This window comes from Uloborus diversus, chromosome 2, assembly GCF_026930045.1.
Source record: "Uloborus diversus isolate 005 chromosome 2, Udiv.v.3.1, whole genome shotgun sequence".
Taxonomy (NCBI): Eukaryota; Metazoa; Arthropoda; class Arachnida; order Araneae; family Uloboridae; genus Uloborus; species Uloborus diversus.
Window position 1 is genome coordinate 141,761,719 of NC_072732.1, and position 27,767 is coordinate 141,789,485.

A 27,767-nucleotide genomic window follows, 5' to 3' on the forward strand; every position below is an offset into this window, starting at 1 on the left:
CTACCTTGCGGAGATTAACAATACTAAAGAAAAAGGTAAAACATTCCATTCCGCGTGTTTCTTTTGGGTAAATTACAGGCTTCAGACAGCTTGTGATGTAGTATAATTTCAGAAGAATAGAAAAGAAAGCTTCCCACAAACACAATGAAAAATTACTGTCATTCACTAAGCGTCAAAGCAAGTTATAAGTTGCGGCGTGTGTTTGTTTTACCTTTTTCGTCCGCCATTAGACAGTGGCTGCAGTGTCCCCTATAGTTTATTGGAGTTGCGAATAACTTTTGAGTGAATAGTCCGATTTGAACAATTTTTTTTTTGTTCAAAAGATCTCGGCGAGGACACTTCATTCCTATATTTCACTTTTTGATTTGAACTATTTTTCGTTTAATTTTCAACAGTTCAAAAAAAAAAAAAAAACTTAACATTAGCGCCTATGGGGAAATTCAAGGCAATTTCGAACTTAAAGGCGAATTTGTTTCAAACAAACTTTGTAGGAGAGAAGCTTTTGATAAAAAACATGTATATAAAATATCTGTTTGATTTGAACATTTTTCCGTTCAATTTTGAACAGTTCAAATCCCTTAACCTTAACGCCTACGGGGAAACTGAAAGTCAATGTAGATTCCGTACTTGAAGGCGGATTTACTTCAAACAAATTTTGTTGGAAATAGCTCTTGACGACAAACTCCCAACTCCGACTCCAAGAATTTTGCGGCACCTGACTCTGACTCCGACTCCTGTGCCCAACAATTAGTCGGGCTCCGACTCCCCGACTTCGACTCTGACTTCGTAGCTTTCGCGAAAATTTATACACGGAGGAAAAATAACTGACTCCGGTTCTTGAATATTCAACTCCGACTCTGTCTCTTTTATCCCAAAATAAGTCCGACTCCGACTCCGCAAACATTGGCAGAGTTGCGGACTCTGAAGAAATTGACCGATTCCAACTCAGAGTCTTTGAATTAAATGCATTCGGTTCCCGAATCTGTCTCTTTTATGGCAAAATGAGATTGACTCCGACTCCGCAGCCATGGTTTTAACTGTGAAATAATTTTTTTTAATATGACTTGTTTTTATTTTTTCACTCTATAGTTTTAATTTATGTATTCAGTTTTCGGCGGATAAACTCGAAGTCCTTTATGTTCTACAGAAAAATATGCACAGACGATTTTTTTTTTTGACAACCCGCAATTCTAATAAACTATAGGGGGCGCTGCAGCCACTGTTTAATGACGGATAAAAAAGGTAAAACAAACAAATGCCGTCACTTATAACTTGCTTTGACGTATAGTGAATGACAGTAATTTTTCATCGTGTTTGTAGGAAGCTTTCTTTTCTTTTCTTCTGAAATGACACTCATTACACCACAAACTGTCTGAAGCCTGTAATTTATCCCAAAGAAAACACGTGGAATGGAATTTTTTTACCCTTCTCTTTAGTATTGTTAATCACCGCAAGGTAGCGTATTCGAGCTCTGGAACTGCGAATAAAAATTATTTCTTTCAGTTGACATTTTATTGTTCTTATTTATTTTGGAAAGTACATTAATTCATTTAAAAAATCATTTTTTGGCACAGGGAAAAAGCAAGCGATTTTTTTTTTTTTTTTTGATATATGATGTATTTATTTATTTTAACGAGCTTATTACTTTTAATTATTTTTTTTTTCTTTTTGAAAGCGGCTAAAGAATTTTTTTTAATGGAAAAAAGTGTATTAGCTGCTTTGTTTAAAAGGTGCTGCTATTTTATTTGTTCGTTTATTTATTTATTTTTTTACAAATCTTATTTTTTAGATGAGTGAGACATATTTTATTCCTAGAAATCAGCTTAAAATATTAAAAAATTATGTTTGAAACAATTAGCGATTTTAGCTATCTTTGAGAATATTGATCAGATACTAGAAAGTAGGGTATACGGTAGGACTGGGCGATACCAGAATTTTAATACCGCGATATATCGCTCTTCAAATATCGATATTTTCGATATATCGGTATATTCTTGGGGGAGGAAGGGGTGCAAAGGATCGAAAAACAACAAAAAACATTTCCAAATGTAATGTTATTTCTCTAATTCAAAACTTTCCTGGAGGGGGGAGGAGGGCCTACTCAATGGTTAGCTCAATGCATGACAAAAGTGCTTCGCAACGAAAAAGTTTTAAATATTTTGTTTACATCTTTCAATTTGAGCAGTCTCAGTAATTTGAATGTAGTTATATTTCGTATTGATGTCTTAAATAGTTTGTTTTTAGTCATTTAATACGTTTTGCTTTAAGACTTTTTACTTTTTAGTTGAGTAAGATTAAGTACAATGCTAATAATAAATCTTTAAAGAATGCAGCTATAAATGCACTGCAATTTGATATGTAACTTAAATATTTTCGGGGGGAAAAATTAAAATTAAAAATTTATTTATTTATTTATTTATTTATTTTGAAAAAATCTGAATATTATCAAAATTAATGCAGTAAACTTCTTTTTTTGGCGTTTTTAAATAAATTTTAAGACATTTTTTTATTTCAATCAAATTTTCATAATTTTTAAAATCCACGAATTATGTATATTATTCATTTATGTTACCATTAGTAAATAAAAAAAAAATGCTTAAAAATTGGTACCTACTTTTTATCTTCATCCGACGGTCTTAGAGAATCTTGGTAAATTATCCAATAAATGTCATCAATTGACAAGCTCAGCTTTTTCAATCATGGTACTTGTTACTCTTCCAAAAATGCGTAGAATTTTCACAAAGAATCCATGATCGTGAATGGTAGAACTCAATTCCTTTTCGTTAATGCGTACAACTTTCAAACAACACTATGTCGTCGCATTAACGTTAATGCGAACAACTTTCACAAAAAACACTATGTCAGCGCATTAACGGTAATGTCTGGGTTGCCGACGATAACGCTTTAAAATTGGATTACCGGTTCAAGTTGTGCCTCGTGTTAGAAAAGGAATAAAAATTTTCTCTCTTATTATCGAAGATAAAGCTACTATTTTTAATCAACTATGAGTTGCGCGACGTTTGAAATACGACAGCTCGGATGGAAATGATTGAGCTGGCGGTGTATTTTATTTAATCTCATTAGGTTTTCTTCGTTTTTCATCTCTTTTTTAATACAAACATTTCTGTTCAGTATATTTCACAAATCTTTTATTCAGCGTAATGTCAATGGTTTACTTTTAATTAGAATTATGAACCGTGTTGATACCTCCATTGGTTACTTCTTAATTGTTGCATTAAGATGCTTTTTTTAACTAACACGCATTCACTTTTCAGGGCCCACGAGAAGCCATTTCAGCCTTGTCAGAAACTAGGGGCGTGATCCTTAGAAGGGCCCCGCTCTTGAAAACTTTTTAAGGGATGGGATCTGGAGACCAATCTGACAATGGGTCCACCTTGACCTTCGACGACCCTGTTAATTTTCCTTTGTACTATAATTAAAAATGGAATAACTGATTGAAGAATGCAGTTAATTTCTTGAAATTTCAAGCACTCATCCATTATACAGAACTATAAAAAGTTATGTATTTTTGAGTCAGCATCTCAATTTCTCCGTAATTACATCCCATATTTCCGTTTCAACCGATATATCGGTCGGATAGAAATCTAAATATCGTTACCGTGGTAATAGTTATATATAGATATATGACGATATATCGGTATATCGCCCAGCCCTAGTATACGGGTATATGGGTATACGGGAAAGTAGGCTCGTTTAGTTCTTTCATATTAGCAGCATTTAAATTGTTATTCAAAATTTTACTTAGAACTTATTTTATACGCCTTTTTATGCATTTCCTTTTTTATGGGCATATGTGTTTAAATAGTGCGTTTAAGGGAGACGGAAACACAAAAATCGTCAAAAAAATTCTCCGTTTTTTTTTTCTGCTTAAAAGTACATTTGAATCTTGTTTCTATCTTAATTAAAACGAAAGTTTTTTTTTTTTTTTGCATGCATTTAACTAATATTATGCTTAACTTTAAAACTTAAACCTCGTTTTTCTCATAAGTCAAGAACTGATAAAGATAAAGCCATTAAATTTGGAGCATATCTTCTTTTTAAACAGTTTACATTATTTTTTATTCGAAACATTTGAAAAAAAAAAGTTTTCTGCAAAAAAAAATTAAATTAAATTTTAAAAAAATGATTTATTTAAAAAAAAACATATCTTCGAATTTTTCTTCAAATATTTTCTATTTTTTATTGATTTAATATTTTTTAAATCGCCGAATAAAAATTAATTTAGATATTTGTGCATAATGTTTTGAAAAAAATTTGAAAATTGACCAAGAATATTTTGAGTTTTTACGATTTAAAGCAACCCCATTTTTTTAAAACAAATTAAATTCAAATAAAAAAAACATTTTAAAATATTTTCGTCATGATTTTGCTTATTAAATACAAAGTGAATCAGTGCAAAAAATTTCAAAACTCTAAACTGCTTAGTAAATTTTTTTTTCAAAATGCGTCTAAGACCCCCTTATATACGAAAAACTCCCCTGCAAGCAGGGCCTGATTACCGCACAGGCCTACTAAGCCTGGACCTTGAGCCTCCTCTTCCTAAGGGGCCCCAAATTACTTAAAGATTTATGCATACTATTACAACTATACAAAAAATACACACATTTTTTAAATAATAGCCTTCTGGGGGGGGGGCTCCAAATTATTGTGGGCCTTGGGCCTCCCTTTTAGTTAGTCGGGTCCGGCCTGCAAGAGCCTTGATAGTGAGAATTCTATAAAATATGGTGTTAAGTAAAAACCATGAGAACTACTTTAATTTCGTTCGCATAAAAGCATTTTTTTTCATTTGGATTTTAAACTTTCGTTTTAAATTGAGATAATTATTTTAACCCACAAAAACGAAGTATAAAATGCCAAGGATCCATGAACTTTGTGATAATGAGTTACATCTACAATTTTGATATACGCGAAAGTAGGCTCGTTCAGTTCTGGATGAATTCCGTGTGTCCTTTGTCTCTGTTTCGAGTGAGTTGCATCGGCAGTTTAAGTAAAACAATTGAATGTGATTGTTTTCCATAGTGACCTTCGGAATGATGAGCCCTTCCATGTATTACCAGACAAAAGTGATGAGTGAGTTATTTTTGGATTCCAACTTCGCCGACGGATCCGGACCCATGAAGGATGCTACGCAGATGAGTGATTTTTGGAAGGTAAATATTTGGCTTGCTCAATTCAGAATGCAAAATGACTTTTCGAGAGTCGAGGGGGGATGTTTTTTAATTTCCACGTGCAAGGGGGAAACTCATACTAAATTAATATTGTAAAGAAGAGTACTTGTGTACAAATTAAGCTAAAGCAAATGTGTGTGTGTATATATATTGTTATTATTATTATTATTATTATTATTATTATTATTATTATTATTATTATTATTATTATTATTATTATTATTATTATTATCTAAAATCTCACTCATGGGTAGCACAGTGGCAAGTGTACTAAATAACAACAAGAAACACAAAAGAATATTAACAATGTAAATTGAAAACCATGTAAATATGAAAAGTTGAACAATATGAACAATAGAATGGGCAGTAACTGCTACGTTACAACCAAAAACAAGCGTTTTATTTACGGGCTTTGTACTGTGTAGCATTGTAACGACTTCGTACCCTAGCATTTTCAAGTTTTTATCACCTAACAAACATCCTGTTTTTTTTTTTTTTTTTTTTTGAGTAAAAAAAGCCCATTTTTCATTGTTTCTTAAGTTTAAGCAATTTTTTTATCATGAAGGACTACTTGTATCAGCCTGTTTTTTTATTGACAGCAATAAAATTTTCTAATTAGGCTTAACTTAAATTGTTTCTTTGTATGTACAAATAAAAGTTCATTCTTTCACCTTTACAATAAGACTTGTTTGATCTTTCTCCTGCTTTAAACAAATTTACTAGAGCTTTTAGAAAAATGTCCAAAAATGCCTAATTCATGCCTAATTAAAGTACTCTTCCGCGGAGCAAAAAAAAAAAGCTATATCTCAGGAATTTTTCTAAGAATAAAATATAACAGCTTGGGGATACAGAATATTGGTACATATTACCTACCAAATTTCATTGAAATTAGAAATGGAGCCGCACGGCCCATTTGTTGGTTTAATATGGAAACCCAAAGATAAAATTTTGTGTGATTCTTTCAACGTTAAATGCCCCAGGAAAAAAAACCATACTTTTATATTCCAAGATCGGCAAGACTAAAGTATCAGTGTGTACATCTTTGTAACTTGTTATGTCTTGCTTTTTTTTTTTTTTTTTAAATATCCAGACTTTTTTTAAAAATATTTTTATAAATAAATAAAAGTAAATTAACGCTACTATCAACCCACTCAAAAACTTTTCAAGAAGCTAAAAAAAAATGTCTTTTCACTTTACTGGTCCAGGGCCCAGAAAAATTGAGAAAAATGTTGGTCTACATAGTATACGTCAAACGTCAAGAGATCATTTTTTATAGATTATCGTGGAATTGGATAAACAATGGACACAGAAAATTTGAAAGTAAAACAATAACAATTAAATAAATTTTTCATCCATAATCGGGAAGAACTTTTGTTAGTCTGAAACTTTTTCTTCTGTCTAATGGGACTGCGTTAGAAAGACCAGACAGTAGCCCCCCGCCATAGCATCCATTCTTTCACGAGGCACTCCTATCCGCGGATTCTTCTTACGAGAATTTTGATGCCCAGTTTTCTCGCTAGATGGAGACAGCTGGACTCTCATCGACGCAAAACTGCACTAGGACTTTAACTTTGCCACGAGCACTACAAGTTAAAGGTGTACTAGAGTGATCTTCTACATGCCGCATAATCATTTGGCATGGACGCTGTCGATTTTCTGCATCTTATGCAAGATGCAGATAGGAGTTAGGTTCGAACCTGCGCCTTTTGTTCTAAGAGACCAGCGTCTAACCACTACACCGCTCGGTTGGCCACTCTAAAATCTTCAACATAAAATTTTAATGAGTATTTTTAATAGTTTATTATTATTTTTTTCTGTTTTAATCAATTACGCTTTTGTATTAAAAGTGTCCTCGATTTCATTCACAAAAAATGTTAACGATACTTTTATACAGTTTGCAAAGGATGTTCTGGTTGAAAACTTGTACTGGGACAATTGGTACAACGATCAAGAAACGAATCCTGACGATCGGAACATTTTGTATGAAAACAGGCTCCTGGGCTCTCCTCGCATCAGGCAGATCCGAGTCCGCAATGACTCTTGCAATGTGCACTCCGATTTCAAAAAGGCCATCACGCAGTGCTATGACGTTTACAACCCTCACATTGAAGATACAGAGCCGTTTGGTCTAATGAATGGATCAGCGTAAGTATTTTCACGTTTTACATCAAAGGTATAAGGTGAAGGGCCATTCCACTGAAAACGGTCATTTTGTCCCCCACGTGACGCCTCATGTATTTTATTAAAAGTAATAATTTAAAAGTGTAGTGAACAAAATTAAAATACTTGCAAAATGTTTTTTTTTTCTCAGTATTAGACGTACAGTCTAACCACGATTTACGTGGAATATGGCAAGCAGCCAAGTTAAGACGATTCCATCCGAATGACTCCAGCAGGGGGGAAGGGAAAACAGCGATGGGATTTTGATGCACGCTTTTTATAATGTTCCTAGAGCCTGATTAATTTATTGCCTTCTCTTAGTTTAAAATGGGGGGAAGCAAAACGATTTTATATAGAAACAACAAAAAGGAGATAAATGTTTTCATTTCGTCGGGAAATGTAAGAGCAAAATGGTAAGCTCAAAATTATGTTGAAAAATAAAGTTAAAAAAAATCAATTAATTTTTGTTGTGAGAATATAGATCGAATATAGTTTAGATCAAAAAATTTATTGCCGTGAACAAATAGACATTTTTACAATGCTGCGTCTAAGTAATTAAGAAGCAAAAGCAAACTTCCGTAACGAACCACCCCTGAAAACTAATAGATGCATCTATTTCCGCCTTTAAACCGGATGTTTGCCTTTCCATATAATCGGTGGTCAAGCTGTATCTTACCTTATAAAGACTCCAAATATGTTAGATCCTTGACTGTTAGTAGCGGACGTCTCTCATAAGATAAGTACGTTATTGAGCCAGAAAATATATTATTAAAATAATGTTTCTGGAAATCTTCAAAATTTAATTGCTTTACATAGAAGTAGATTCCATGTTCTTCTCAAAATTCATCCAACGAAAACAAGGACCTAGCATATTTGGAGTCTTTGCAAGGAGTTTTGTGCAACAATTGAAGTTCGTTGCCCACCTAGACTGCCCCATAACAAGGGTGGTCTGTTTTCCCTGCATTGATAGTTCTCTTGCAGAAAAACAACTTTTACAGAATTCGTTGGATTTGTTGAGAGTTAACATTTAAGGGAAAACAATATCAATCAAAAACTCCTAAAGATTGCAGATTACACGTAATAAACTGCATTTTGGCGTGCTAATAACCGAACTTGGGCCCCTGGAGACATTTTATGCGATTGGTTCCAGAGCTTTTTCCAGAAGTAAAGTTATTAAACTCACAAAGTTTCAGAGCTCACTGGAAGAAGAGCTTTTAGGAGTGACAAAGGATGCCAAAACCAACGAGGATACCGACTTTGGTGACACACAACCAAAAACATTCACATTGAAATTTTTGAGCCATTCCTAGGCAATAGAAATGATCTTTCTGATTTGTTAGTGAAGGAAGATTCTATCATGGAAATGACGCAAGTGATCATGGATGCGTTACTGCTCTGCAAAGAATTACAGAGAAAAATTCTTAACGACTGCCAAAAGACTATCATAGCCAGCTCTTCTTTATAAACAGAACACGAAATGTGTTCTGTTTATAAAAAAGAGTTGGCTATGTTGTGCATAAAAATCACATCATAAAAAACATGTTGTGCATAAAAATCGATTTAAGTATACAGTCGACTCTCGCTACAACGCGATTCGACCTACGCGAAATGGCTATAACGCGAATTTTTCACGAACAAACGAGTTTTAGTGCTAACGCGAATTTTTTGCTCACAACACGTTTTTTTTTTGGAAGGAAGTATCAGCTTCGTTATTGGCTACTAAATATTGATTTCGTTTATGTTATTACATCCCTTTAAGGATCACTGACAGTTCAAGTTCCCACATCAAACTAGTCTAGTGCATCAAATAACCACTCAGCATCTTTCATTTAATTATTTTTTTCATTCTAAATATAAAAATTGATGAAATATAATGGCACCTTAGTTTTACCTTCACCTAAAGTTTGTGAAGATGGAAAAAAAAGGGAAGTTTCTGATAAAATGTAAAAAAGATTAAGATTCTCAATATGCTTGAACAACTACAAAATGTCGACGGTAGCACGACAAAAAGTATGAGTGAATCTTCCATACGTACAATTAAAAGTCAAAACAAAAAGATATCCTTAAAAGTTCAGAACTTAGTTTCAATATTGAGGATTGCAGAGCAGTCTAGCAAACTAAATATTATGAAAATAGAAGCTGTTCTTGTATGGTTGATTAATAAAGAGATCAGGAAGAGGAGATGTTGCCACAAATTAAAACTTGTAAAAGAAAAGGCGAAGCAACCGTATTTATGTATAAGATAAGAATGACGATCTGATCATGGAGCATAAATCATCAATATCTTCACTTTTTAACTGCATAACTATTATTGTTACTGTATCTACTGTATAGTACTATTATAGTGCATTATTTTAATTTTACTACATGCTGAGCGTACCGTGTTGTTTTATTTTATGTCTTTCATTCCCATTGGTCATTCATTTTGTGCACTTTAAAGTATTTCATGTTGAATAACAGTTTTAATTTTTTTTAAATACAGTAAAAGTTGTTCAGTTATTTAGGCAAGAAACTGTAGTGTATGGTTAAAGAATGCTTTAGAGCAGTTTGAGGGGTGTTTATAAATGTCTAAAAGTATTTGGTATGCTTTAAAAAATTTGTATGCACATATTGTTCCACACCACGAAATTTCGAGTTACGCGAGGAGTCTTGGAACGCATCCCTCGCGTAAGTCGGGACTCGACCGTACATTAAAAATTTGACTCTAAGAAAACTTGTAGATTAGTATATTCTCTTTAATATTTAACGTTGCACAAAATAGTATCGTTTTTTGTTTCTCTTCGATTTTTGGTCCAAAATTTCTATAGTATTTTTCTCTTGTATGATGTCAAGTTTGTATGAAAGTTTGGTAAGCTTTGATGGAAAACTTAGTGTTCGTTAGGAGCCAAAAACCGTCAAGAAAAATTCGTAATTTTGGAAGAAATGCTTATATCTTCGTGAAAAACAGTGATACTTTCTCGAAAGTAAGTAAAATAATTGTACATAGTAGGCTAACTAATTTCTGAAATGTACAACTTATTCCCAACTATTTCCGATGAATAATGATCAAAAAACATGTTTGTTTTCCTCAACTTGTTACTGATCCCCGAAACGCGAGGGTGATATAATTTTCGTTGGAAAATGACAGCTGGAGCATACCTTTTATGTGACAAAAGTTACAAAGTAATTGGTCTTTTATTTTTTCAGAAATCCTTTAAAATGTGATTTTTTTTTAAGTGTCCCAATATTTTTGGTCATATAGTGTATTTGCCTTTATTTTCCAAGAGCAGCATTCTATGCTGGTGCATGGCTAGGATTGTAGTAAGCGCTCCGGTTTCATTCTAGCTCAGTGCTTGAATCGAATTTAAAGAAGCAACCCCAATTCTATTCCAGTTCGTTGCTTGAATAAAACTGGAGTAAGCACCCTAACTCATTTATATTTTGGTGCTTGAATTTGAATGTTATTTAACTTAAGAACTGGATTTCCAAACAGTAAACAAAATCATGTTACTGAAGACAACTTTATGTTTTTATTTCTTAGATGGGTCTATCATACAGAAAAAGAAATGAACGGTTCAAACCACTGGGCTCTCTTGGCTACGTACGCTGGATCAGGATCGTATAGAGATATTGGAGTGACGAAAAAACAGGCTCTTGCTCGGCTGGAAGTTCTGAAACAGAATCTCTGGATCTCCAGGGCAACCAGGGCAGTCTTTGTAGATTTTACGGTCTACAATGCAAATCTCAACCTTTTCTGCGTCATAAAGTAAGTTTCTGATCTTTCTTTTCAAGTTATGCTCACTCATCGTTTAGAACGCGAGTTTAATTTTATATAATTCCCAAAAGTTTCAACGGGGCTGAATGGGAACATGGGTTAAATAGAAACAACGCATAGCCATACTTGTGTGTGGGGGGAGGGGTGAAACTAAACTATTAGCGAATGGCCACTAGAAGTGACATAGGTTGGACATTTTAAAAATCTCAGGCGTTTCCAAATTGTGCAAGTTTCACCATTTTTTGAAGATGGCTCCAAAAAAGTTGATTAGCAAAAGTTAGCTATCTAGCATTTTCCTCCCTAGCAGAAGCACAAATGCAAATTGAATGATTTCAACTACTCTAATCTGTCATGCAGAATTTGGTCGGAATTTCGCCTTTACTGCTATTTTGCTGTGCAACTTAAGTTTTTCCATTTACCACATACTCCTTGCGGTAAATATAAATAACTGACTAATAAGCTCGCATTCTTCATATCTCTTTGAAAAGCAATAGAATTACATTCTATAACAAAAAAAATCGACGCACCAAGAAGGAGTGATCCGATTGAGACGAAAATCGGTGGATAGGAAGACAGTGCACAGAATAGAAAATGATTAAATTCTCAGAACAATTGAATAATTTATGTCAGAGTTTCAGTAACAAGTTCAATAAGGTATTGACCCACCTCTAGTCTGGATACAAGCTGAAGCACGACGTGCCAAACACCGATAAAGCTCCCTGAGGGTGTCCTGCGGTATTTCCGGTCAAATCCGCTCCAATTGTCGGACGAGGTTATCAATATTCCTTGCAATCGCCATCCCATCATATCCCAGACATGCTCGATGGGAGAGAAATCTAGCGATCTGGCAGGCCACGAAAGAGTTTGACAAGCTTGCAGACAGTTCATAGCAACACTTGCATCTGGCATTTTCCTGCTGGAAGCAAGCCGAGGGTACTGCAAAAGGAATGGTAGCGAAACAGGTCTTAGGATGTCGTCGACGTACCACTGTGCAGTAAGTGTACCTCTAATTACGACCAAAGGGGTCCAGTTATCAAAGGAAAATGGCACCCCAGACCATAATGCCTTGTTGAGGGCCAGTGTGGCGTGCATAAGTGAAACCAGGATCCCCCTCTACCCTGTGTGTCTCCGAACACGTCTTCGATGATCGTCATGACACAGTTGGAAGCGGGATTCGTCGCGAAAGGCTACACGTCCCCAGTCAGCACCATTCCAACTCCAACCTGATCGAGCCATGCACCACTGTAATCTGGCTCGGCAGTATGTAGGCGTCAGTGGCAGGTGGCGTAACGGTCGGCGCGAGCGTATATTTCGTTGTCCCAACCATCTGTAAATGGTCACGATGGACACTGGTGTTTAGGTTGAATGTCTGATGGTTCATAGAGAGGAAGAAAGAGCTATGACAGCTGATCGGACAATCACTCTGTCATCACGATCTGTTGTGACCCTAGGTCGACCACTATGATCCTGACGCTCAAATCTGCCATTTTCCACCCATCCTTGCAAGCATCTTCGAATCGCCGCATCGCTTCGGCTCAAATGACGAGCGATTCTCCGATTTGACCAACCGGCCTCTTTCAATCTAACTATGCGACCTTTTTTAAACTCTGACAGTTGCTCGTAATGAGCACGAATCATGCGGCGAGGCAATCTTAGGTTGTTGAAAGGTAAACTGAATCGCAATCAAACCGAAAGTTTTAACAACTGTTTAAGAACTGCTCTTTATATACATCTGCTGGATGCGCAGTTTCGATGCGCTGGAGATCAAACTATTCATTCATTGGACACCCAATTTTAATCATTTGCATATCTGGTAAAAACACTCATGCATACAAAATTTCAAAGCAATCGAATGATTGCTTCTTGGTTCGTCGATTTTTTTTGTTATAGAGTGTAGATTCTGTTAGAAATCACTTTTGGGTGTTTTTAAATATATTTAATGGGTAATTTAGTCTTCCTTTTTTTTAATAAGAATTTTCTCTTTTTGCGTGGATGTTGATGCATATCTTTAAGTATATATCTTCAACTTGTTCCCGGAGTTTTAAAGTTGGTTTCAATTTATAAATATTTGAGTCGAAGGAACCATCATGCATCACAATATAAAGTTTTTTTTTTTCGTCTAATGGGGGCTGCGTTTTTTAGGCTATTTAACCTTTGGCAGACCTAGTGCAATCCCCCGATACGGCATCCAGTCTTTCATGAGCCACCATTAAGGCGCGGATGTCAATGGCACGGATAATTTGGACACCACCAGTTTCCACTAGATGGAGGCACCTGGGCCCTCTTTCGATGCGAAATTGCACTAGGAATTTTAATTTTGCCGAGGGAATTCTAAGCCAAACGAATATCCAAGGAATCTTTTACATGCTGTATAATCATACGACATTGGCACTGATGATTTTCTGCATCTCGAAAATCCACCGACTGGCCACCCCAGGTCAGAACCTGGGTTCACAGGCGTAGAAGGCCAGCGCCCAACAATCACTCCACCAGCCGACCTTCTCAATATAAAGTAGCAATTAAAAAAAATGTATTTTAAAAATAATAATTTGTACATATTGCGGGTGTGACTGAACCTGAACGGTTGTTATTGTTCTGTGCCAGCTAGGCTGGCAATTTTGTGGTGCGCGGTTTCACTTTTCCAACTTCTCTTATTATTAGACAAGCGGCCAGTTGTGACTGAACGGTCACAATGTGATTTTAATTAGTTTTTGTCTGTTTAGTAAATCATCATTTAATCACGGAAACCATGGTTTTTCTGTACCTGTTTTTCTATGTTATCAGCAATTAAATTCTGTTTATGTATTTCATTTCAGGTTAGTATTTGAATTTCCCGCTACTGGAGGAATGATTCCGTCCTGGAGTTTTCGCACTGTAAAATTGCTTCGTTATGTCAATCCCTATGATTATTTTATTATGGCTTGTGAAGTGTGCATCGTATTCTTCATTTTATACTACATCGTAGAAGAATCTCTCGAGGTATTTATCATCTATAATTTACAGAAAATATCAATTCTAAAAATCTAATTTGACCGCTATCTCTAAAATAAGGAAAGCCCGTTTTTGCAGTTCTGTTAATCTCTTTTTCTGTTTTAAACTAGTGGAAAATAAATTTCACTCGTCGTTTTCGATGGAGAGTAATCTGGTTAAATTGGCCATTAGCGATGACCACTTTCAATAAGATAATACGCTTCGGAAAAGAAAATGCGGTTAAGACCAATTTCAGTTCCTGCTTTTACAATATGATCATTTCAAGTAATTACTGATGGCAAATGATTGAGAATTTCCTTAATAAAAAATGAATAACGTATACGCGAAATTGCAAAAAAAAAAAAAAAAAAATTGCCCAAACGTAATTAAAATTTAAAAATATACGTTCAATAGTTTTTAAACATTAACATTTAACATACTAAAATGAACATTTTTTTTAAAATGTAACTAATCCTTCAAAATCGTACAATCTGTGTAGATGTAACTTTTGCATGAAAAAATTTCGTTGTAGCATTTATGACTGCATTTAAACGCGTACACACAACATTTAAAGCATAATTAATCTCCTAATTAGTAATATTTTACAAATTCATTGTCTTTTGATCTCTTTAATTCATTCCAGATCAAGAAAAATGGATGTGTTTATTTTTACGAAGTCTGGAACATACTGGATCTCCTTGTAATTGGAGTAAGTATAAACTGCTTTATTTCAGTAGAGTGTCTGTTTTGAGGGAAATTCTTTTTTTTTTTTATAACGGATAAAATTAAATTTCGCACGAGCGTGGAATTGGAAGGGTTGGAGAAAGTTACATTCAAAGGCAGAACATTTTTCAAGTGTATCCAAACGAGTTGTTACGACAGCCCGATAGGTATTGTTCGTTTTCCACGAGAAGGCACTTGACTCCGCCTTCGTCATGTGCTATCCGATGATTCCATTTCGCTGTTTTCGGCAGAAGGTATATTCTCAGAGCATTTTGTTGCAAAAACAGCAATTTCTAAAATGTAAGAATAACTAAAAAGGGCTGTAAAGGACACTAAGACTTTTTTACACATTAAAATGCACGCCCAAGTTAAAGTTGACTCATTTAGAAGCGCGTGGATATGTTTACTGATCACCCCCGCGTAAAATGGAACTCTACGTTCAAGGAAGCGGGGCGAAGTGCCTTCTCGTGAAAAACGGACAATAATTCTATATTGATAGCCCATAAGTGCTTCTATATAACGAAAATTTCATTCTACAAAGTTTTTATTGGCTTTAAAATGATTTTGAAATGTATAAAACAGTACTCTTCATTAAACTTTTACCCTTCATGAAATCGATATCAGTGGCTGTTGTAGGTAAATTAGTTTCGATTTGTAATAAGTTATTGTTTAGTTATTATACAACGTTTCAAAACAAGTTTAAAATCTTACTATCTATGACTCAGTTAAATATGACATCTATGAGTTTGAACAATTTATTTCGCTATTTCCGATCACAGTTCAATCTAAAAAATAATAAATACATTTAAGTAATGAAGATCTTCATATTCACATATTAAAAGGGATAAAATAATCTCTGATTATTTCCAACATGAATAGAATGAAAATGACATGAAAAAACATGAATATAATGTAAAATTTTAACATACTACAACGTTTTTCCTGCCACCCATTCAATTCATACGTCTGTCACCGTGGATCTCCCCTGTAGCAAGGGTGGTCTGTTTTCCCTGCATTGATACTTCTCTGGCAGAAAAACAACTTTTACAGAGTTCATTGCGTTTGTTGATGATTTACGTGTAAAGGTATTAGTGAAAAAAAAAAAAGTAACAGTCAAGTTGGACATCTGGTGACAGAACTTGAATATGCCTGGAAAGGAGAAGTCTCTAGATCAGAGTTTCTTAATCTTTTTTAACCAGCGGACCGACAAAGCTTTTTAAAAAAATTCGCGGCCCCTTAAGATTTTTTAATTTTTTCATTGCGCTTATTTCTCCAATATTTGTTGTTACATTTTAGGTATCCCTCATTTGCATCGCCTTCTCTGCCTTCCGGACAGTTGTAGTGGACAACATGCTGGAGGAACTGCTGAGCAAGCCGGACATTTTCCCAGATTTCGAGTTCCTAGGTTTTTGGCAAATGCAGTACAACAACGCAGTAGCAGTAGATATTTTCATTGCTTGGATCAAAGTATTTAAGTACATCAGTTTCAATAAGACCATGACACAACTTTCATCTACCTTGTCAAGGGTAAGTATTCTAAAATATATGCAATAGATTATCTAGTGATAATTTAAGCGTTTTCTGGGCAGGGGGCAGCAGCAGCGCCTTGTTGCCTTTTCGATGAGCCATACAGGGCAGTCGCCAGGTCAAAAAACTAGAAGGGTGTATGCGTTTGGCGGTCTATTAATTGTTTCAAACGCATGTTTCAATATGCAGACGGAAAGAGAGAAAGAGAGAGAGAAGATTTAGGTTCTGGTTTAGGAGGGAGTCATATTACTCTAAACCTAAGTACTAGCAATATAAACTTAATTGTTATAGTTAGAAATCAAGGTGCTTGGGGCTACTTCCCGGCAATTTTTTGAAATTAAGGTTTTAAAAAAGAAGTTTTTATATTATCTTTTATGTTGCGTGTGGGGAGAGGGAGGGGGAGGAACCGGGGAGCCTACCTTGATAATTTTTGGAATAGAAATTCCCAAAATAGAGTTGTACATTATATTTGATTATTTTAGGAAAATGGCGGTTCAGGGGGCTCTCCTCCAGAAAAATTTCAAGATTGTAGTTTGAAAAACTCAGTTTTAGACGATCTATGGTGATGTTGAGAGAAAAAGAGATTCGGGGGCCATCCCCCGATAAATTTTCGAAATTCAAACTCCAAGTACGCAAAATGGATTATTTTTGATTGTGACAAGGAAAGGAGGTTTAACTGCGGAAATTTTTCAAAGTTGTAGTCTTCCCAACAGTAGTTTTAATACTTTTCAAAAATGTCAGCATATTATTTCTCTTGTTAAAAAATTGGCACCATATCGAAAGTATGATTCGAAATTAATAAGAAATGCCCAAGTACGCACACATTCGTTATTGAATTTGCTTCAAATATGTTTTATTTCCAATTTATTTATCTGTTTGAAGTAATAACTTATTTTAAAATATTTTCTAATCTAACCTAGTGTTCAAAAGACATTGGAGGCTTCGCCGTCATGTTCTTCATTGTATTCTTTGCTTTTGCTCAGTTGGGTTATTTATTGTTTGGAAGTATTGTCAAAGAATTCAGCACTTTCGGTACCGCTGTGTAAGTTGGTTTTTTTTTTATTATTAAAAATGTCATGAAAGGTTATAACTGTTAGTTTGTAAACATTAATTCGAAATTTTTTTAAATCCTGATTTACAGATTCACTTTGTTACGTTTAATTCTTGGAGACTTCGACTTCGAAGCTTTGGAAAATGCCAATCGTGTATTAGGACCTATTTATTTCTTGAGTTACATATTCTTCGTATTCTTTGTTCTGATGGTAAGTTTATGTTATAGAATACTTTTGATAGAAATTAGAACATTCAATTAAAAGCTGAATTAACAAGTTCTTAGCTCCATAAAATTATCGATAGTTGAACTAACATTTTAATGTTTGCAGAATTTCTTCTACGATATCGCATTAACTATTTGATATTTTGCCTCTCTGTTGTTTACACCACTGAAATTAGTTTAAACATTTCTTTGAAATAATTATCAAAATTAGTGGATGAATTTTTAACTATGAGTTGAGGTAAATTAATGACAAAAAGAAAACAAAAGTAGCTTTAAATCTATTTGAAACGTTTTTGAAAAGAAGAAAGAAAAAGAGGTGGTTGCCTTCAGATTCTTAAGAAAGAGTATATTATTTTTTCTGCCATAATATGACAGTCTGAGTCCAAAATGGCGCATTTTAACGAATAATGGAACGAAACTACAGATAACAGTTTACAATTTATTGGGGAAAGAGGGGCGTTGTAAAATCAGCTTCATTAAAGTAAATTAAGAAACCACGTTTTAACTATAATTTCCCAGTCCTATAGTTTCTGAAACAGATTAAATATTTTTAAGCAAAAAATGAATGTTTTACCTTAAGAAAAAGAAGGAAACATCCGCATATAAGTTTTGGATAAAAACAGAAACGGGATTGAAACCTATAAATCTGAATTTGTTTTTTACTAGCTAAAATTTTTTCCTCAGAAAATATGAAAAAATTATATTTTTAGAATGTTCTTTCAATATTTTCTTTTTTGTTTTCAGAACATGTTCTTGGCCATTATTAATGACACATATGCTGAAGTAAAATCCGAGATCGCTTCTTCCAACAGTGAGTTTGAAATTGCAGACTTCTTCAAGAAAGTAAGCTCCATTTACCATTTATTAATAATGATATTATAACTGTACTGTAATTTTTTTTTACATGTTTGAAAAAATAAATAAGCGTAACAACAATGTTGGTAACATATTTTCATAGGGTTACAACAACATTCTTGGAAAACTTGGGAAACGAGACAAGATTCAAGATATCCAAAATGCGTTGCGCTTTGCCGACTCAGATGGGGATAAGAAACTGTCATACCAAGAAGTTCGACAACAGCTGAAAGCGTAAGTATCGTTTTATTTTTATTTTTGCACCCCAAAGTGTTTGTTCTTGTTAGAAAATAATTTAACCAATTCTCATAATGCATAAATAACAAAAAGAATGTCAAAAAAGTTTCCAAAAGTCGTTGAGTTAATAGTAAAAAAAGGGTACTAAAAATAGCTAATTGTTTAAATATATTCAGAAAGATGAATGTATTCATTTTCTGAGAAAAAAAATAGTTTGTGCTGTTTCTAATACTTTTCATGTTACTTTCAAAACTTTTGTAGCATTTTTAATAATCTACATATTTCAGTGTAGCATAGTAGTTAATATTTATTTAGAATATGTTTAAATTTTTTAGCAAACTATTTTTTTTTACTATCAACTTAATGTGTGCGTGAAAGCGGTTAAAATTATTATTCCTATTAAAATTAACAATGAAACTTCAAATCAATTACAGTATGGGACCCCAAATCCGGAATGCTCAGGGCCAGGACCTTTCCAGATTTCGGTATTGTCCCGATTTTGGATTCCGACTCAAAAAAAAAAAAGTGAAAATTTCCCTGCCGAGCGGTGTTTATCACGTTTTTCCTGGTTTCGCTAATATTCCGCTAAATTTCTTTTATTTTTTGATCAATCTGAATGAAAGTATACTTCATTATGCTAAAACAAAAGTCAGAGATTATTTCCAGCGACCGCGGATGTTGCTTTTTATTGTTACGCAATGTGCCGATCGATACAATAAATAAATCATATTTTTACTAAAAATAATTTTATACTTTTGTTCAACATGCTTTGTACTGCATACTTATGAGAAGAAAAAAAGAATTGTTGCAACTGAAAGTGGATGCTTTAAAAGAACAATCGCACAATCGCAGCAAAACGCTTATTTACGTGTGGCACGTGGCATTGAAAAACGTTAAAAAAAAAAAAAAGCTGATCTGAAGGTAGTGTTTTCAACAAGTAAGTACCAAATCTTAACAGTTTTGAACTTTTAAACCTGAAGTTCAATTTTGATTTTTTTTAAGAAAAAAAGTTCCGGATTTAAAGTCTTCCGGAATTGGAATCTCATACTGTGCATCATATACCGCACAAAAAAGGGGGGAGGCATTCGAATAGCAAAAACTTTAGTGTGTTCAAAAATAGTGTCATTTCGATAGCAAATTTAAAAGAAAATGCTTTAAATTGGAATAAAAGAATTATTGATGGTTAATGGATAAATCTGATAATTGATAATGATGACGTAACAAATAGAGAATTATTCAAGAAATTATTTCCCCTATTTACGCTTGGGCATCATCTTTTGATCGGGTCCTACCTGGGGACCACTAGTCTAAATCGGTCCCTCTCTAACAGTATTCATCCTCACAGGCGCAATCTTTCGGAGATGGAGATTGAGATGCTGTTCGCCAAGTACGATATGGATGGAAACCGCGAGTTGGACGAAAAGGAAATGCAACAGATGTTCGCCGATCTCGAAGGACAGAAGATACAGTTGGACGACGAAATCAACAACCAGCAGAGCATGATCGCTTCGGATCCTTCCCGACCACCGACCGCGATGATAGGTGGCAGGGGCAACGGATCGGGAGTGCCAGCTGACGAGTTCAACGTGTAAGTTCACTTTTCACTTTCTTTTTTTGTAGTCATAGGCACAAAAGTTCCGTATGGTCTAATTTTTAGAACCACAATCTTTCATCCAGACTACCTGGGGTCAAGGACAGGGCCGATCGCTCTGTCCTTGATCCCAGGCAGTCCCCTTCCCCCCCCCCCCCCCCACAGGCAGTTTTCCGAATTAAATTCCTAAAACGCAAGTGTAGGCCATCTTTGATGACGTTATGGAAAGGAATCTGGCTCGAATCTCCCTCCCGAAAACTTTTCAGCATTGAAGTTCCAGCAAGGCGAGAAGATCTTTGGTGATGTTATAAGAAGAAGTTTGGAGGCCTTCCTCCAGGACATTTTGTAAAATTGAAGCCTTAAATACGCGATTGTAGACATCTCAGGTAGTACGAGGGAACTAATGAAATCAGTGACCTTCTTCCGGGAATTTTTCGAAACTGAGATCCCAAAAAACATAATTTTCGACGACCTTCGATGATGTTAGGGAGAGGGGGGTTGAAATATTCCCCCTAAATTATCACAAAATTAGAGCTCTAAAACGCAATTTTAGACTACTTCTTTTAACGGAAAAGGTAAGAAATAAGTTCGAAAACCTCCTAGGAAAAATCTCTAAATTTTAGTCATTTTTTTGATAAAAATGATGTGGCAACCCCCTCCCACCAATGTACACATCAGATTCGTAGTAAGTAAAAAATAAACCTTTTACGATTGAAAGAATTCTAGTCCCGTCCTTGTCTGGGATCGATTTTGGCATGGAAAGAAGAAACTGGTACCGTAATTGCCAGTGTGCTATCGCGGCGGCGTATAAGCCGCGGATAATACGATGACAAAAGACGAAGTTCGTTTTGATCTCACAGAAATTTAGCAACTAAACTAAAAATGTGAGGAAGTATTAATTTCTGAGAATAATCAGAATTAATCTGAAAAGTATGTTCCTTCTTGAAATCGTAATAATAGTACACTAATTGCTTTTAGACAAAGAATAAGGGCAAGGCGCTAAGTCAGTAATCGGTAAACGGTTACTGCAAATGAAGACTGCTTCTTCTTTTCTTGCAGGGTTGTTCATTTTACATAGCTTGAATCAAGTAAATGGAAAATTCAAGCAACGTAAAATAAACAACCCTACTGGCAAAGAAGCCGTCTCTATTAGTGAATGCTATAGAGGATCAATGGTTAGATGGTGAGAGGAAAAAAACATAGATAATCCGCGGCAGTGTATAATCCGCACATCATTAATTTTACATTATTTAACAGACAATGCCCTGGAAATTACCGTTCTTCTCTCATGGCATATGTCAGTCCTAAGGCTTTACGTTAAAACGTAAAGAGTTGTTGGAGAAAAGTCATGGTCACATTAACTTCTTGAGCGTGTTGAAGACCATCGTTATTAGTAGACTGTCTCTACTGAGTGTTTTCATACACATTGGCAGCCTGCGTTAAAGATCGATATTTTGATGTAAAAATGTTTCTTAACTTTTTAAAACTTAAACCCCTTTTGAAAAATAATAGTCTAGAATTTTCTTAAAATATGTACGCAAGTATTGTACATGTTTTTCCATTAAGAGTTTGTTTAGTATAGTTATGCAACAATGACTTCAGAGTTTGTATAAAGAAAGCTTCTATGATTTTTAGTCCATACTTCGATAATAATTAAATGTTAATGTTCTAATACTTAACTATGGATTACAAGTTTACACCCAGCAATGCAGTTTATAATCGCTCCTCTTATAATTTACTGAAAAGCAATATTTCTTTTTAAGCATAAGGGGGGGGGGAGTTAGGATAAACTAAAACACATTTTTCAAAAAGAAGTTTAATATTTTTAAAGGGAAAAGTACATAAAGCAAGTTATCGCATAATTTCTAAATAAAAACCCCTTTACAAAGTAAAATATAGAAGCCAAAATATAATTTTCACTGGAACTTACCGATTGATTTTTCACAAAGTATTAACTTTCACTTGAAAACTACACTTAAATTCCATTTTAAATCAAATATTTATGCAATGAAATCATTATTTCTAATTTTGTCTATCTTCACTTTTGTGCAGTCTTACTCGTCGAGTGGATCGTATGGAACATTCCATCGGCAGCATAGTATCTAAAATTGATGCTGTTTTGGTCAAGATGGAAGGAATGGAGAAAGCTAAAGTGAAAAGACGTGAAAACATGAACAAGATCCTCAACTCTATTTCAGAGGTACGTGTTGTTTATTTATTTATTATTATTATTATTATTATTATTATTATTGAAGATAATTAAACAACCAAACTGCATAGTAAAATTATGAGGAGTTCGAAGAAATGTATGCACCGTTTGCTCATTAATACTTCTAGAACCAATTGAAATAAAATTCGTATTTTTGAGATAGTGATGAATTGAAGTTGTTAATTTATCACAATAGACTTAAATAGATTATATAGATACTAGCTGCATTGTCCAGCTTTGCCCTGTCTACTTTGAAAACAAAAATTTTGTCGAGTGACGTATATTCAACAATCAGGCATAAATAAAGGAAAAAAACCATCATGCAAAATTTCCCCTCCAAACAATGACGACAGATATTAAAATACTTTTAAGAAATTAAAACAAAATGAGATCGATGTATTTAAAAAGCGAAACCATGGAAACACAAAATAAAATAAGTTTAAGAATTGAAAATGAGAAAGATGGAAATATAAACAATGTATTTAAAAAGCGTTACCGTGGAAACGCAAAATAAAATGGTTAAAAACTTGAATAGAGAACAGATTTTTGAACATCATTTAATTCGCTTGTAACTTTTTTTCTAATGAAGATAGAGGGTTAAACTTTCGACCATAGGTCGAGTTAGATCTGGAGTAAAAAAAAGCAGCTCTTTTGAATGGTGTCAAAAAGAAAACTGTGGGTCAATTCCTTCGCTTTTTATTGGATAGTTTTAATGAAGAAAGTAGTGCCTAAATTTCAGCTAAGTCTAAAGAAATTCGAGCTAAAAATGCAAATAATTCCCGGCGTAAGTCAATTAGAGCATTGAAACAAATTGCATGGAACGCGAGAAATTCTACTCTTTCCAACGATACGTAATATTAATATGTGCAAGTAATTTTTTACTCCCATATTCTGGAATTTACGCGAAATTTGGGCCTAAATTGGAATAAAAAAGAACTATTCATCGAATTCTTTTCGAACTGGCCTGTAAACCTTCTCAGAGCTTAAAGGAACAAATTGTAAAAATTTCAGCAAAATCGGCCGGGTAGTTCTCGAGTTTTGCGAGTTCAAACACACAGACGCTTTTTGGAGACTTCATTTTATACTATGTAGAGATTCAGCAAAATCGGCCGGGTAGTTCTGGAGTTTTGCGAGTTCAAACACACAGACGCTTTTTGGAGACTTCATTTTATACTATGTAGAGATTCAGCAAAATCGGCCGGGTAGTTCTCGAGTTTTCTATTCTATTCTATTCAAGAGTCACAACTGACTACAACTGTATTTATGTCGAGGACTGCATACTAAGTGCCTTGCCTCCATTATTTTATATACCGATAGATGGCAGCACCATCACCGGATCGAACAGTTAATGAGAATTTAGAACTAGTCCAGGAGCTAATAGCTACCTGGTGCTAGCACCCCCAGAGGTATCGTTTCACTTGGAGGACATTGAGACCACGAGCATATTTAACGTCGCCCAGTCCCCTTTAATGACGACGGTGGGTCTTCAACCAGCGGGGATCGAACCCGAGACCTTCTCGAGTTTTGCGAGTTCAAACACACAGACGCTTTTTGGAGACTTCATTTTATACTATGTAGAGAAGTTTTTCTCAGCAGAATTACTGATCCTAATGAACAAAAGCTCTGATTTTGTGTTACTGAATACACAAAAAATTGCATACCAATCGAAGTTTTTTTTTTCTTATTGCAGTAATTCGTGTACTAATTGCCGTATAAAAGACTTTAAGGCAATTTGAAGAATTATTTCAATTGGTTGAATTTAAGTCTGTGAACCCCTGTGCTCAATAACTCGGTTATAACGAGAGCGAAAGGACCGCGATATTTGCTCGTTATAACCGAGTGCTCTTAAAAAAACGGGTTCGCCCAAAGCTCCAAAGAATTAGGACATTTTTGCTTTGTTTTTATAATTTCAGAACTTCAGCACAGTACCAAACAGTTGTTTATTTTGCATTGAACTCGCTTATTGTGTCTTTCTTGTTTTATATTGTTCGAGGAGTGCTCATCGCCCAAAAACCATGGTCATTTGCACCCCTGATTTTGAAAATGATTTCCACAGATCAAAAGTTTTTGTGTTTGTTGAGGATTCTTCCTTTTGAAGTTCTTCCCATTTGTCGTTATCTTCGTTGCTTTCCATATTTTTTTTCGTCAAAATTAGCTTAAATTTGAGTTGAAATATCCTTGTAAGCATGTTTAAATCCTGTGTTAATACCTAAGTTGTATTTATTTAACATGAAGCAATTTTTTTTTTTTAAGAGGAGGTTATTCATTAATAAAAATATTATTAAATAAAATTCATTTTCATTTTAATCCCTGTACATATGTTTTCTGTACCATATGCTATGCTCTTCTACAGAAACAACATTCAGGAATGATACTGTACCAAAAGGTCACCAACTGATGCAGCACACAAATCAGCAATCGCTATCCTTGAGTTACAATATCCTTGCTCTCATGGTTTATGCCTTATCACTAACTTTCAGTTGACTTCAGAATGCTACAGAATTGTTTTCAAGAAAGGATAAGCTGAACTGAAAGTCAATAGAAATTTTATGGATAAAAGAATATTGCTCGAATTAAGCGGGGTTTGCTCGGTAAAAGCGAGTTATGCTCTCGTTGACTTCACATTGTATCAACCAAATCTTTCTAATTTCCTCGCTAAATCCAGGTTTCGTTAAATCAGGGCTCGTTAAAAGCGAGATCAACTGTATTTCTAACTAGCGGTACCTGCACAGCTTTGCCCGTAGTAGAAAATTAAAAGTTCATTTGGTTTCGCTGTATATTTACAAATAATGGATGATGAATTTCTCACCAATTCGCTATGTTCATTTGCTTGCCCATGTTACGGTTCCACGTTATGATAATTTGGTAATTTACGCGTCCACATCATGATCATTTGCTCGGTAAATTTTTCTTAAAATTGGAATAGAAAAAGAACAAAATCGAATTTTCGAAACATCGCTTCGAGGTGCTCACCGCTAACCCTATGATACGAACTAATTCTATGTTAAATATCATGAAAATCGGCCGAATTGTCTAGACGCTATGCGCGTAACAGACATACAGAGTTCCAGAGACACAGACTTTCAGCTTTATTATTAGTAAAGACGACTTAATTTAGAGTTGGAATGAAATAATCCTATCCCTTTCGATTTGGGAATTTTAAAAAGAGGCGTTCAAAAAAAAAAAAAAAAAAAAAAAAACCTAACTTGGTACAAACGTGCAAAAGAAAAAAAAAACTATGCTATGTTTGACTCATAATCAGTGAAAATTAATGAAGCCAGCATAATTATTAACAATTCAAAAACTTGTTATGTTCGTAACGGCACTCATAGTTCCGTATTTGATGAATAGTGCCCAAGAGAGGACGATATGCACAGAGAAAATATCTGGAGTTAAAACCAGTTAGTTGAACAACAAGAAAGACTGATTTGGAACAAGGCAAATTGATAGAATTAATTTGTGATAATGCATTACATGTGCCACTTAAATCGCTAAGTATAAATACATTTTTGGTTAAAATTCATATTGAAACTCTGGAATCACATAAAAGATCTGTAGAAATATTGACCACTTCCAACAGTTTATTTATTCGATTGGACATTTTTGGCAATGCATAATAAAATAGAGAAATCTTGTAAGTTCAGGTTTGCATATCGCAGTATAACCTAATTGAAAAATTAATGAACTATAAATGTTAACAATAATCGCATTAAGTTTGCCTCTATAATCTGAATGTCAGGTCTTCTATTCGATAATTTTGTAAAATAATTCAATCATTAAGTTTTGCACACTGGCATATATTTCAATTTGTAAGTCAGTATAACTGTGTTTTTGAAACCTTTTATAACCCATAAAAAAAACTGATCTTTATTTTCTCATTTTGATGTTAAAAACTATACCTTTCAGAGTGAAAATCTTGACGAAAGAGCCAAACGTCAGCAAATGGAACAGCTAGTTAAAGAAGAACTGCAGCGTTGGGATTCTGATCAATCACTCAATATGCATCGATAAGGTTCTTATCAATATCTTTATTTTCTTTTATATGATAAAGTTCAATTTAAAAGTCTACGAAAATCATACTTCGGCAATATTTTTCTGCAGCTGGATAATATGAATGATGCTCAAGTTTTTGATTGTACGCACTTCATTTGTCATTAGAAAAATTCTCTTCGTTTTTTTCGACCTTCTCTCTTCTTAAACCATGTTTTTCTCAATGAATGTTTGTTTATTAGGATGTATTCAGAATATTAATACAAGTACGATGGTTACTACTTTTATTTATTGTTATTTGCACTAGCAGCACCCAGATGTGCAGCTCGTGATACGTTTCTTTGCAGCTGTGTCAAAATTTTTAAAAAATGTCTCTTACAGAGTTATGATTTTTGATTTGTAATGCTTAAAACTGGAACAAATTTAGAATATATATTTTTTAGATAACCTTATCTATGTGCTTATGTGTACAGTATATACTTTGTAGATTTCACTTATTAGCATTTAAAACTTTAACTATAATTAGCACATTTATACAGAGTGTTCCGTTTTGACCTGCAAGACTTTTATTTTCGCAACCGTTAGTGCTAGATGTATACTTCCAATTGCAAAAATGTTCAAAATCAGATGCAAGGTTAAAATATTGAAAGTTTGCAGTAAAAATAAAAATGAGTCAAAAAATACAAAATTTAAATTTTTATATGGCCCCCAGGTCCCCAAACTTATGTTTAGGGAAATAATCTCCACTGAAAAATAATTCCAACACAAAAAGTTTGAAATTAGTATGACCAATATTCACCGAGCTATGAAATGCAGCGTTTTGTGACTCGCACGACTTTTCACTTGCAGTCAATAACACCTTTTGAGGGAAAATATAGTTAACAAGTTTTTAAAATTATATGTGTGCATAGAGTGGTTTTTCAAAAATTTCAAGGTTTTTAAAGTGTTTTTGCGTGTCACGGCATAACATTTGCATTTATTTTTGAATAGCTATGAAAACTTTGACAACCTATCATTGTTCTGAAAGGGCAATAAGGCATAGCTTTTGCATTTATTTTTGAATAGCAATGAAACATTTAAATACTTGGATTTTTAACTTCGGCAACCAGTCATTCTTCTGAAAGGGCGATAAGTTCCAATCTCATCTTCTATATGGTTCCTAAAAACTTTAAACTCGAATATCTCCTTGAGTTTTGGTCGCACAAATGTCAAGTTTTTGTGTATAATAGTTTTTAATGGAGATTATTTCTCTAATTATTAGTTAGGGGACCTAGGGCCGGTATAAA

General features: G+C 34.2%; 1 protein-coding gene across 1 annotated transcript in view; it reads left to right on the top strand.

Moving 5' to 3' along the window:
- LOC129217377 (polycystin-2-like) overlaps positions 1-27,767 on the top strand; it is a 73,758-nt gene that overhangs the window by 42,818 nt on the left and 3,173 nt on the right. Inside the window, exons 4-16 of the mRNA XM_054851667.1 lie at positions 5,041-5,171; positions 7,084-7,334; positions 10,870-11,094; positions 13,920-14,082; positions 14,717-14,782; positions 16,093-16,323; positions 17,244-17,365; positions 17,465-17,585; positions 18,344-18,442; positions 18,558-18,688; positions 20,037-20,279; positions 22,335-22,482; positions 26,398-26,503. Coding sequence (XP_054707642.1) covers positions 5,041-5,171; positions 7,084-7,334; positions 10,870-11,094; positions 13,920-14,082; positions 14,717-14,782; positions 16,093-16,323; positions 17,244-17,365; positions 17,465-17,585; positions 18,344-18,442; positions 18,558-18,688; positions 20,037-20,279; positions 22,335-22,482; positions 26,398-26,502 — 2,036 coding nt within the window. The 3' untranslated portion in view covers position 26,503. The remainder of the gene's footprint in view (positions 1-5,040; positions 5,172-7,083; positions 7,335-10,869; positions 11,095-13,919; positions 14,083-14,716; positions 14,783-16,092; positions 16,324-17,243; positions 17,366-17,464; positions 17,586-18,343; positions 18,443-18,557; positions 18,689-20,036; positions 20,280-22,334; positions 22,483-26,397; positions 26,504-27,767) is intronic.